This window comes from Maniola hyperantus, chromosome 7 (assembly GCF_902806685.2).
Source record: "Maniola hyperantus chromosome 7, iAphHyp1.2, whole genome shotgun sequence".
In the NCBI taxonomy this organism is placed as follows: Eukaryota; Metazoa; Arthropoda; class Insecta; order Lepidoptera; family Nymphalidae; genus Maniola; species Maniola hyperantus.
Window position 1 is genome coordinate 1,950,614 of NC_048542.1, and position 13,685 is coordinate 1,964,298.

The 13,685-nt window shown below is 41.1% G+C and overlaps 1 protein-coding gene across 1 annotated transcript; it reads left to right on the top strand.

Annotated features, from left to right (window-relative positions):
• The first annotated feature begins 712 nt into the window (after positions 1 to 712).
• On the top strand, positions 713 to 11,320 carry LOC117983926 (myrosinase 1-like). The gene is made up of 11 exons (XM_034970570.2): positions 713 to 741; positions 1,402 to 1,517; positions 2,428 to 2,575; positions 3,273 to 3,439; positions 4,243 to 4,503; positions 4,858 to 4,946; positions 5,949 to 6,096; positions 6,463 to 6,626; positions 7,414 to 7,566; positions 8,174 to 8,265; positions 10,415 to 11,320. The coding sequence occupies exons 1-11, from the start codon at positions 713 to 715 to the stop codon at positions 10,680 to 10,682; spliced, it is 1,635 nt and encodes a 544-aa protein (XP_034826461.2). The 3' UTR covers positions 10,683 to 11,320.
• The last annotated feature ends 2,365 nt before the right edge of the window (positions 11,321 to 13,685 follow it).

Here is a 13,685-nt window from a genome sequence, read left to right on the forward strand (position 1 = left end):
AGTTAACAATAAATAAAGTTAGTTTTGCGATCGTTAATATATTGTATCGATTCGTTATCAAAAGTGATTCTTAACCCTTTTACTTCTTCTGTAGTATGGAACCCTCGGTGCGCGAGTCCGACTCGAACTTGGCCAGTTTTTTCAATCGAATCAACTCTCGACTGTTTAAACATCTCGGAATTGCGCATCGTTAATTTTAGATCCAAGTTGTTGTTGGAGTTTCTCTACGTGATCAAATCAGAAATGAGGAGATCCGTAGGAGAACTAGAGTAACCGACATAGCTAAACGGGTTGCGAAGCTGAAGTGGCAATGGGCAGGGCACATACTTCGTAAAACCAACGTTGGAGTCCCAAGGTGCTAGAATGGCGACCTCGCACCGGAAGACGCAGCGTTGAAAGACCCCCCACTAGGTGGACGGATGACATCAGACGAGTCGCAGGGAGCCGCTGGATTCAGGCGGCGCAAGACCGTGGCGTGTGGAAGTCTACAAGAGACCTATGTCCAGCAGTGGACGTCTATCGGTTGATGATGATGATGAACTTTAGATCTTTCTTAGGAGAAAATTATAAATAAAATGAAGAGAACGTGTGTGTCCTGTGGTTAAATCTCGTCTATGTGAAACTGGTTATAGGAAAACAAAGTTGATTTTAATCGCATCAACTCATTTGAATATAATATTAAAAAAACAACAACCATACTTCAGTCTCGACCATGGTGTCAACCCAAGCAGTTGTTCTATGGTAAGTCTCGACATATTATCGTAAGCGCAAGTTTTTTTTTAATTTGATAACAACTTTAGTTCACTCTTGACTAGGATCTCACATTATCAAACTCAGTGTCTAACACTGAATGATTTCATTTGACATTTGTTGATTATACATTGCTGCTTCATTGAGTACCTAATATTAAAAAACCGGCCAAGTGCAAGTCAGGCTCGCGCAATGAGGGTTCCGTACTACAGTCGTATTTTTTCGACATTTTGCACGATAATTCAAAAACTATGATGCATAAAAATAAATAAAAATCTGTTTTAGAATGTACAGGTGAAGACCTTTCATATGATACCCTACTTGATATAATCACTCACTTCGAAAGTTGAAAATACTAATCATTAGTTCATGACCACAATTTAATTTATTTTGTGTGATGTAACCACAAATTCACGGTTTTCAGATTTTTCACCTTACCTATGTCTGCTATAAGACCTACCTACCTGCCAAATTTCATGATTCTAGTTCAACGGGAAGTACCCTGTAGGTTTCTTGACAGACAGACATACAGACAGACAGACAGACAGACAGACAAGAAAGAAAGAAAAACCTTTATTTTTTTAAAGTTTTTTACTTAATAATCTAAAATTAAACGTTTATTACTTAAAACCTAAATTATTATGTTTGCAGTGCTGTACTACAATGGGGCAAGTGGTCATGGGGTATAGAGCTGAGTTTTCCGCCCAACTTCAAGTTCGGAGCTACTACCGCTGCGTACCAAGTCGAAGGTGGATGGAATGTTGATGGTAAATCTCCAAAAAAAACCTTTTATGAAAAACTTCGATCATTCTCAACAAATAATAATCAATTCAACCCATTGCCAGCGCACTATTGAGCATGAGTCTCTCTCAGAATGAGAAGGGTTTAGGGCATAGTCCGCAACGCTGACCAAGTGCGGATTGGCAGACGTCTCAAACTTTTGAGAGCATTATGTAGAGTCGCGATGTTCTCCTTCACAGTACCTACTTACCGTTTGCTTTTGCATGACAAAAAGTACCTACTTGGCATTATATCACCGGAATGAAAGCAATGTCTGTACCAGATTTTGTCAAAATCTATCAAACAGATGTGAAGGTAGCAGACAAACAGATTCACTTTCACATATTTCATGATATTATTTAGTACGGATTAATAAGCCATGATAGCTTAGTGATTATGACGTCGGCCACAGAGCCGGGAGGTTTAGGGTTCGGTAATGGGCACGCACCTCTAAATTTTCAGAGTTATGAGCTTTTAAGCAATTAAATATAACCTGATTTAACGCTGAAAAAAAACATCGTGAAGAAACGTGGCATGCCTGAGAGTTCATCAGTCATAATGTTCTCAAAGGTGTGTGAAGTCTACCCTTTCTTAGTAGTGGCGAACGCTTGATCATGATGATGATGATGATGGTGGATTAATATGGATAGGATGCATAATCTATATTAAAAGGAAAAGCTGACTGATTGATCTATCGACGTACAGCTCAAACTACTAGACGGATCAGGCTGAAATTTGGCATGCAGATAGGTAGCTATTATGACATAGACATCGACTAAGAAAGGATGTTTGAAAATTCAACTCCAAGGGGTACAATAGGGGTTTGAAATTTGTTTGTCTAGTTCACGCGGACGAAGTCGCAAGCCTAAGCTAGTTTTTGATAAATCTGATATGCAGGCAAAGGCGTTAACATATGGGATAGATACGTCCATGAGCACCCTGAAGATATCAAGGATCGTGATACCGGGGACGTGGCAGCTGACTCCTACCACCTGTGGCGGGAGGACGTGCGAGCTGCGGCTAAAACCAAACTACAGTTTTATAGGTAAGCTCCTTCTCTTTCTTCCTTGAAAAAGAAAGAAAGAAGAAAGAAAAACGTTGATTTCTTAAATGGTGCCATTACATTTTATAACTAAGAGATAAACGAGCTTTTTTCAAAATGGCGGTTTTGTAGGTATGCCAACTAGGTTCAAAGCCCTTTTTAGGGTTTCGTACCTCAAATGTATAAACGGAACCCTTATAGGATCACTTTGTTGTCTGTATGTCTAGAAACCTACAGGGTACTTCCCGTTGACCTAGAATCATGGCAGATAGGTAGGTCTTATAGCAGACATATGGGGAAAAACTCTGAAAACCGTGAATTTGTGTTTTCATCACACAAAAAAAATTAAAATGTGGTCATGAACTAATAATTAGTGTTTTCTATTTTCAAAGTAACATAATTATATCAAGTGGGGTATCATAATATTATGAAAGGGCTTCACTTGAGCATCCTAAAACAGATTTTTGTTTATTTATATGCACCATAGTTTTTGGTTTATCGTGCAATATGTCGAAAAAATACGACTGTAGTATCTACGGAATCCTCGTTGCGCGAGCCTGACTCGCACTTGGCCGGTTTTTTTTTAAAATGGCGGACTTGTAGGTATGCCAACTAGGTTCAAAGCCCTTTAGTTATGAAGAGAATCAGTACACTGCTGAAGTGCTGACTTCTGTAGAGTCTATCGTTTATCTTTTTCCAGATTTTCAATTAGCTGGTCTCGCATATTGCCCTCGGGTTTCACCAACGAGATCAACAAAGCTGGTGTCAAATACTACAGCGACCTCATCGACGCCCTCCTTGCTGAAGGCATTGAACCGGTCGTCACTATGTACCATTTTGATTTGCCTGTGAAGATTCAAGACTTGGGTAAGCGTAATGTTTGAAGTTAGGTACACCAAGAAAGCGTGATATTTCCCCCAGATGATTTTTTTATTTTATTTTATTTTTGAAAATTCAATCCCTAAAGGGGTTTGAAATTTGTGTAGTGCATGCGGATGAAGTCACGAGCATAAGCTAGTTAGGATCTAAAACACTCGTGTGATACTCTTAAAAGTCTCGCCTATGGCTTGGTTTTTTGAACTCACATTCATGATTTAATATCCCGTATTTTGCAACTGTTTCATAAACTACTGCTTATTTTATATTTACTTATTACCATATTATCATCTATCTTTCTAATTGTTGTATAGAAGCAGGCGTTACTTTGCGGAAGTCCTTGATATACAATGAACCAAAAGCTTAATTTGCTGTAATCCGCTGAAACAGGTTGAATCTGTATGGTGCAACATGCAGCATGCGAAATGCACCGCCAGCCCTCCCACTGCTAAACATGCAGGAAGAAGAAGCCACCAGGCAATCAATGCGCATCACCACCACGCAGCACCACACAAATCCCAAACACACTCGACGCACGTTTCGCCCCGACACCGGAGCATCCTCAGGAGATGTAGACCTTACAATGCACAATTGCAAAGTGACAATCGTGATTGCTTGCCTGGTGACTGCTTTTTCCTGCATGTTTAGCAGTGGGAGGGCGGGTGGTGCATTTCGCATGCTGCATGTTGCACCATACAGATTCAACCTGTTTTAGCGGACTATAGCAAATTAAGCTTTTGGTTCATTGTATATCTATCTTTCTTGCAAACTCAAAAAAAATCTTCAATTTTCAGGAGGCTGGACGAATCCCCTCATCGTAAATTGGTTCGGGGCCTACGCCAGAGTTCTGTACACTCTATACGCCGACCGTGTCAAGACATGGCTCACCATCAACGAGCCCGTCGCCATTTGTGACTATATGTACAACTCTGGGCTTTATGCCCCAGGGATCAGAGAGCCGGTCTTTGGTCCGTATCTGTGCAACAAGTATGTGATGCTGGCACACGCTAAAGCCTACAGGATCTTCGATGAAGACTTTAGACCGAAATATACAGGTCAGTAGTTAAATGTTCTCGAAGGTGTGTGAAGTCTGCCAATCAGCACTTGGCCAGCGCTGTGGACTATGGCTCAAACCTTCTCATTCTGAGAGAAGACTCGAGCGACCAGAAATATACAAGTCTGTTAGCTTCTTTGGTAGGTACGGGGATAGCTAAGTGAAAACGTCAGGAGTCGTAAAAATACGCGATTTTAAGCCAGTTTTTAGGGTTCCGTACCTCAAAAGGAAAAACGGAACCCTTATAGGATCACTTTGTTATCTGTCTGTAGTACGGAACCCTCATTGCGCGAGCCTGACTCGCACTTGGCCAGTTTTTTTTTAAAACCATGATTATTTTCTATTTAAATTACAGGTAAAATATCGCTGGTAAACAACGTATTGTGGATAGAACCTCTCACCGCTAACGACACTGGGCTAGCAGAACTAGGCAGACAGCATCAGGTATGATATTGCTTCTAATATCCTCGATAGCTCAACGGTTAAATGAGCGGACTGAAAACCTAAAGGTCGCCGAACCCCACCCGTTGCACTATTGTCGTACCTGCTCCTAACACAAGCTTTACGCTTAATTTTTTTTTTTTTTAAAGAATATTAGCCATATTAAATGACTAATATTCCCCTTTCCTCTCCAATTAAGCGTCAGGCTTGTGCTAGGAGTAGGTACGACAATAGTGCAACGGGCGGGGTTTGAACCGTCGTCGACCTTTCGGTTTTCAGTCCACTCCTATACCGGTTGAGCTATTGAGGCTCAAATTGGAGGGAAACTGGGAATATTAGTCAGCATGATAAACTTGGCTTATATTCTTTAAAAAAAATTGTTATAGCTGATGCCCGTGACTTCGTCCGCATGGATTTAAGTAGGTTTTAAAAATCCCGTGGGAAATCTTTGATTTTCCGGGATAAAAAGTAGCCTACGTTGGGTATTTTTTTCAACATTTTCCACGAAAACTATTATGCATAAAAATAAATAAAAATCTGTTTAAAAATATACAAGTACCTAAAGCACTTTCATAATATTATGATACCGCACTTGTTATTGTTATCTTACTTTGAAAATTGAAAATAATTATATTTGTTCATTAACACTTCTTTTTTTGGTGTGGTACTGTAATCCAGTTTTTAAACTCACACTCCTGTTTTAATGACAACTATTATGCAACCGTTTCAAAACTACTATTATTCCATTAACGAGTACAATACCAAAATAAACAAAAGTGTTTTTTTTTTAATTCATTATAGGCAAACGCTTGACCACAATCACACCTAATGTAAAGTGATGATGGGACGCGTTTACCTAGATCTGGAAGATGCCTATTCACCCGGGTTGTAATTGGTAGGAAACACAGATCATGGAAGAGTATTCCAAACCTTAGCCATGCGTATGAGGAATGATGACGCAAAACGTTTCGTGCGTGTAGATGGGATGTCTGATATACCTTCCAGTTCGGCAGATATTCTCACCAAATCTTCTCAAAGGAGGGAGGCTGGCCGCCTTCTCTTGAAAAGCTGATGTTGGAGTACAGTCTCAAACATGGGTTTAAGGAGTCCAGGCTACCTCCGTACACAAATGAGGAGATTGAGTTTATGAAAGGTGAGTGAGTGTAGCGAATAGGCTATTTTACTCATTTTTGAAGTTATTCTTTACTAAGTAGGTATACGTAATAAGCACAGTACATTAAGTAATATTTTTTGGGAGATCTACGGGCTGATTTTTCAAGCATCAAAATAACTTTTATCTGAGGGATTTTGAGGTTTTGGAAATCTGTTAGTGGCAATACATCAAACCTATTCGTCAGCCCCAAGAATTAAAATCAATGATAAAGTTCAAGTTTTGAAGACCGCTCAAAACGAAATTTCTGTAATGGTGCTGGGGCACTATGGCGTTTCTGGCGAGCTGGTTAAAAAAAATTAACGAGGTTTCCGAGCCCCCGACGTAAGAAGAAACTATATTTTTCAGGCACAGCGGATTTCTACGCAATGAACTATTACACGACCAATTTGATCAGACCAGCCAGACCCGGCGAGGACTATGGTGTCTGGTTCTTTGACGGATCACCGGAACTCGACGCCATATTGGAATTCCCTCTCAATTCGTCTTTCGGACAATCTCCGCTACTTCCGGTAACTTTTAGCTCTTTTAATGTTCAGGGTTCCGTACCTGAAGGATGCAAACTATTTTACTAAGCCTCCGCTGTCCGTCCGTCCATCTATCCGTCTGTCTGTCAACAGGCTGTCTCGTGAACCTTAATAAGTACGTAGAGTTGAAATTTTCACAGAATGTATATTTCTATTACCAGTTTTGAATTACTAGAATGTATACTTAGTATAATAACAACAAATAATAAAAAAATCAAAATGGCTGCCATGAAAATATCTGTCAATCTTGCTCATTTAGTCGCGCATTCAAAACATGGCGGGAAGACAACAACCAATAGCGGACGGACGAACGCTGTGATTGGCGGAGATATTTTCGCGCCAATCAAAAAGAAGATTTCTGCGCAGGTACATCAGCGAAACTTACAAAAGTGGTAGTATAGTAGTGGTAGTCATCAATGATCAACCCATGGCCAGCTCACTACAGAGCACGGGTCTCCTCTCAGAATGAGAAGGGTTTGGCCATAGTCTACCACGCTGGCCAAGTGCGGATTGGTAGACTTCACACACCTTTGAGAACATTATGGAGAACTTTCAGCCATGCAGGTTTCCTCACGATGTTTTCCTTCACCGTTAAAGCGAGCGATATCATATCTTAATTTCTTAAAAAACACTTATTTCCGAAAAAGTTAGAAGTGCGTGCCCGGGATCGAACCCCCGACCACCCCAATAGAAGGCGAGCGTCGTAACCTCTAGGCTATCACGGCTTGGTAGTGGTAGTAATGTCATTGAAATTATTTTTATTTGTTGAAAGATCGTGGCAAAAGGCATCCGCAAGCTAATGGCGTGGTTGAAGGAGCAGTACGGCGACATCGACATCCTCATCACTGAGAACGGCTTGGCCACGCGTGGGAACAAGCTGGACGATTATAACAGACTTCAGTATATGAGGGATCACCTCGAACAGGTACTTGAAAATACTTCAATATTATTTCTTGAGTCTAGGCTCACACATTAGCACTCCATTTAGGAAGAAGTTCACAACAAACTCCGTCGGGTATCCCTACTTTTTAGGGTTCCGTACCTCAAAAGAAAAAACGGAACCTTTATAGGATCACTTTGTTGTCTGTCTGTCTGTCTGTCGGTCTGTCAAGAAACCTACAGGGTACTTCCCGTTGACCTAGAATCATGAAATTTGGCAGGTAGGTACGTCTGCTCATTTGCTCGCCATTTTTTAAAAGGTTGGACGAAAAAAATAATTAGATTTCAAGTAAGTTACTTACTACTAATTCAACTTGTGGCGGTTGCCACAGTACAAACTAGATGGCGCTGTTCAATCGATGACGTAGTCCCCGAACAAATGTACCGCCGACAGAATTCGCACTAACGGAGTTTTCTGCAATCTGGACTATATATAGAAGTTTCAAGATACAACCGTCGGCCCAGCTGACGCTTCCGAGCACATCCAACTGCTCGGTAAGAGATCTCCCTTTGGTACGGTCGAGCCTGCACACCGCTCCCGTACAAACTATTTTCAATCTCTTTTCAAATCTGAATAATAACTTACTTCCCAGGTGCTCCTTTCCATCAAAGTGGACAATGTGAGCGTGATTGGTTTTGCGGCGTGGTCTCTCATTGACAACTTTGAATGGCTCGCTGGATACTCGTAAGTAAAAAAAACTGGACAAGTGCAAGTCGGACTCGCACACAAAGGGTTCCGTACCATCGAACAAGAAATAACACTTTTTGGTCCCACACCTGGCCCACCGTGCACTCATGACCTCGCGCAAGTTATTAACCGGACAGCACCATCTATGATGTGGTTTAGTAAATTATTTGTTCAAGAACACATTTTTATTTTACGGCTGGTAGCATCGTTCCTAGAGGGCAGGTCCTTCCGAGTGTCCGTGGAAGGCGTGGACTCCCAGCCGCGCCCGATACGGGCAGGAGTACCACAGGGCAGCTGCCTGTCCCCGTGTCTCCATGCGGTGTACACGGACGACATCCCTACCCTCGCCGAACATCTGCGCGAGGGGGAGGAAGACGTGCTGTTGTCACTCTACGCCGACGACAGCGCGTATTTCACGTCGTCATACCACCAGATCGTCGCAATCAACCGGCTGCAACGTTTGTTGGACCTGCTACCGGAGTGGCTGGACAAATGGAGGATGGCCGTCAACGTGGGGAAGACAGCCGCCATCCTGTTCGGCGCCCGACAGCCTTACCGTCAACTTCGTCTACGAGGGCAGGACATAGAGTGGCAGACTTCGGTGCGCTACTTGGGGTGTCATATCGACGTAAGCCTGCACATGGTTCCCATGGTGAACCACGCCGTCAACCAGGCACGTGCAGCCACGTCGATGTTGCGCCAGGTCCTCGCCTCAAGCCTTTCACCGAAGACCAAGCTCCGAATTTACGGAGCCTATGTCCGCTCACGGTTGACGTATGCGGCCCCAGCCTGGTACTCATTCTGCTCAGAGTACCAGAGACGCCGCCTACAGGTCCAACAAAACAAGTGCCTGCGCCTAATCGTGGAAGCTCCGAGGTACGTGAGGAACGACGTCATCCACCGCGACCTCAAGACGCCCACCGTGGAGGAGTACGTCCGCACACTCGCGCGGCGCATGTTTGCGCGCGCGGACAACGGACCGTACGAGCACCTCCACGGCATCGCTCCACTTATCCCTAGACCGCCGACCGGGCGTCAACTACCTCGTGAGCTCCTGCGATCGCCATCATTGTCGCAGAACGCAAATGATCCAAGCGACGACGATTACGACGACGCGAGACCCACCGGACTTGACCTCGTCTCCGCGCTCGACGGCGAACTTAACGCCGTCGCGCGGAGACCGACCTCGGATTGACGACCCTGGACCGAAAACATCTCCGCGCGCGACAGTGCGAACGCCGCCGCCCGCGCGCGGAGAACAAACAAACAGAACAAGTCCCCTAGGGCCATAAGCCAAGATTGGCAGGCCCAAGTCGGTGTAATTCCGACTTAAAAACAGTCACCAGGGCACAAAGTTGCCCTGCGCCCCACCCGGGTAAGGAGGCCATGCCTCGAGGCCCGTACCCCCGCTTGGCCGTTCCGGCCAAACGGAGAAGACCCGCTCATCATTTTTATTTTTTTGTGAAGTACCCACTAAATCACGGTTTCTGGATTTTTCCTTTACCTACCTTAATAAGGGCAGGTCCTTTCATGATTCTAGGTCATACCCTCCACCTTATAAGTTTCTTGGCAGACAACAAAGATATTTCAAAATGGCTACCTATTTTTTTCTTTTGAGGTACCTAGGGAATCCTACAAACCCGGTCAAGTGCGAGTCAGACTCTCACACGAAGGGTCCCGTCACGTCGTACAAAAAATAACACATTTTAATTTTTATTGCGATGTACCTAAAAGCAAATTCACGGTTTTCGGGTTATTCCCTTAACTTGTGCTATCAGACATTGCTACATGGCAAATTTCATGGTTCTAGGTCAACGGAAAGCACCCTATATATTTTGACTAGCTTATGCTCGCGACTTCGTCCGTATGGACTACACAAATTTCAAACCCCTATTTCACCCACTTAGGGGTTGAATTTTTAAAAATCCTTTCTTAGCGGATGCCTACGTCATAGTAGCTATCTGCATGCCAAATTTCAGCCCGATCCGTCCAGTAGTTTGAGCTAGGCGTTGATAGATCAGTCAGTCAGTCAGTCACCATTTCCTTTTATATATTTAGATTCCCTTACCAGACAGATAGTGATCCTATAGGTGTTCCTTTTTTCTTTGTAGATACGGCAGCCAGATTCAAGTCCTTTCATTTCCAGATTTAAATACGGCCTCTATGAAGTCGACTTCGAGCATCCAAATCGCACCAGAACAGCGCGAGCTTCATCGCACTACTACAGATGTGTCATCGAAAAACGTTCTTTAGACGTTCCGGATTCTTGCTTCAAAAATAACCATCCCGTTAACAGACCAAAACGGATAGACTCGCCAAAGCAATCGGAAAAGAGCGGGTGCCTTTCAACAAATTATGGATTCTGTTTAAATATTTACGCGTTAGCTATGAGTTTTATCGTAAGTAAATTATGAAAGTTTTAGCGCAATACTAAAGATTATGTCATTGAAAAGCGTTCTTTAGACGTTCCGGATCCTTGCTACAAAAAGAACTATTCCGTTCACAGGCCAAAACGAACGGATTCACCAATAAAAACCGAAAAACGGCTGTATTTCAATACATTTTTGACTCTATGTATTTAAATATTTACGCGTTAGCTATAAGTTTCATACTAAGTAAATTATGAAAGCTTTAGCAGTAGTCAAGATGGGGGCTTCTTTAGAGGACCATGCAGACGACAAATATGTGATTTTCAACCTTAATGCATTGCATAAAGGTTTAACTTTGATATGATATTTTGGCGCCAGGCAGGTAATACAATTAATATTGTATTGCTATAAATGTGTTGCTTGATACTTAGGCGCCATCTCCACGGTATAATATAAAAATGAATCAGCAAATGTGTTGGTCATCGCAAATCTCGAGAACAGCTGAACCGATTTCGCTAATTCTTTTTTTATATTATTCCTTGAAGTACGAGGATGGTTCTTACGGATAGAAAAATTTAAAAATTTTGAATCGACTGTTAAGCGGAACGAAGTTCTCCACGGCAGCTAGTGATTTATATAATAGGTAATTAAAATAATTCTTACTTATTATAATTATTATGATTATGAAAGCTACAATTTTTAATTTATTGACAATACTTGTAAGTATTATTAATTCAATAAAGAACTTATTTTAAAACAGCTGTATATTTTTTATACTACTTACCTATTACTTTTACTAACTAATGTCTGGCATTTGATGCTATGAAATTCACGCGCCTCCTATTGTACGTTGATGGTACTATGTCCGAAACCTTTCCGCAAGTCCCAACAACAACTATAACTTCAAAGTTTTGACTTGATCGGATGAATTTCTCCGTTGCGGCATGATTGAAGAACATACCTACGAACACCTAAAAAAAAACTTTACATAGTTAACTACATCTAAATATATAAAAGGAAAAGGTGACTGACTGACTGACTGACTGACTGATCTATCAACGTACAGCTCAAACTACTAGACGGATCGGGCTGAAATTTGACATGCAGATAGCTATTATGACGTAGGCATCCGCTAAGAAAGGATTTTTGAAAATTCAACTCCTAAGGGGGTGAAATAGGGGTTTGAAATTTTGTAGTCCACGCGGACGAAGTCGCGAGCATAAGCTAGTTATTACTAACAGAGGATGATCAGTACGCTCAGTACCTACCCATATAATAAATGCGAAAGTGAGTTTTTTTGTTGGTTTGTTCTTCAATCACGTTGCAACGGAGCAACGGATCGTCTTTTGCATGGATATAGTTAAAGACCAGGAGAGTGAGGCTACTTTTTATCCCGGGAAACCAAAGAGTTCCCACGGGATTTTTAAAAACCGAAAATCCACGCGTAAAAAGTCGCGGGCATCAGCTAGTACTTACTTAAATAGTACCTACTTTAACGTACATTTTATTAACTTTCCCTATAAGGGTTCTTTTTTTTTCTTATTGAGTTAGGGAACCCTAAAAAGATAAAAAATTAACAGCATTTTAATCCTAAGTCAAGTACATACCTTAGGTACTAATTTTAAGCGGGTGTAATAGGTACCTAGATCCTAGATTGCTGCTTGATAATAATCTTAAGAGTACCTGTATAAGCCTCAATAGCTCAACGGTTAAAGGAGCGGACTGAAATCCGGAAGGACGGCGGTTCAAACCCCACTCATTGCACTATTGTCGTCCCCACTCCTAGCACAAGCTTCACGCTTAATTGGAGAAAGGGGAATTTTAGTCATAATTAATATTATGGCTAAAAAAATATGTTAAGAGTACGCTACTCGGTAGCATAAGCAAGACGTTGTGTTGTGCTTAAGAGCATTTATTATGGCTTAATGTGTAACTTATCACCAGATATTGAAAAAAATTACGTCAAATAATTTTTTTTTAATCTAATTTATTAATTTATTTATTTGTTTACTCACAAAGTGAGCATTTCCCCCCTGTAGAGTACAAACTGCGTACAAAATTGTATTTTTTGGAGAAATAAGAGAAAACCCCTGTTAATATCAGTTCACGAATCTCTTAAACTTATTCCTATATAATAAAATAACGATTAAGAAATGTTTAAGTTAATTTAAACGTCAAATAAATACTTTGTACCACCAAAAATAGTAAATGGTCACAAAAATTAAATCACTAATTTAATAATACTTAATTTTTTATTAATTAAAGGTATTATTATGAAGAATTATTATTAAATTGGTGTTTTAATTTTGGTGGTCACTTTTTTACTATTTTTGGTAGTGAAATTACAAGCAAAAATGTATATTTTATAAAGATGACGCCGATAAATCCGAAAACGTTAACCGTGACGTCACGTTTCGAACCTTAAAAATGGGGTTTCCTAAAATTATCATTTAAATGCATTGCGTAAGCATAATAATATTATTATTTTTCCCCCTTTCACGTGACACCAGTTTGGTTCTGGTTAATTGACACTCGTAAAAAACCCCCCTTCCATACTGAACTGGGACATGTCCTCTTTGCGAGCATAATAATTATTGCAACGGATCGATAGTGCCCTCCTTTCTCTCCTAAAGCCACTTACTTTTTTTAATTTTGCAATTTTGTTGTTTTTATAATAATATAACTAGTTTCTTTACGCATGAAGTTGCAATTCGTCGAACACCACTAAACACAAACCAAACACCAAATCCAAACAAACACCAAAGGGTTATGGGTTTAATAAAAAAAACGGTCAAGTGCATGTCAGACTCGCGCATTGAGAGTTCCGTACTACAGTCGTCTATATTTTTGACAAAAACTATTATCCATAAAAATAAATAAAAATCCGTTTTAGAATGTACAAGTAAAGCCCTTTCGTAATATAATACCCCACTTGGTATTATAGTTATCTTACTATAAAAGTTGAAAATACTGATTATATTTTGTTTCTTTTTTTATATAAAAGTGATAAGTGATTACCCCCGCCCATGAACATTTGCAGTACCTACC

Coding starts and splice junctions, on each gene's coding strand:
- LOC117983926 (XM_034970570.2), top strand. CDS start 713: ATGGTGTCAACCCAAGCAGTTGTTCTATG. Junction 2,576..3,272: donor ACCAAACTACAGTTTTATAG/GTAAGCTCCTTC, acceptor ATCTTTTTCCAG/ATTTTCAATTAGCTGGTCTC. Junction 6,097..6,462: donor GGAGATTGAGTTTATGAAAG/GTGAGTGAGTGT, acceptor TATATTTTTCAG/GCACAGCGGATTTCTACGCA.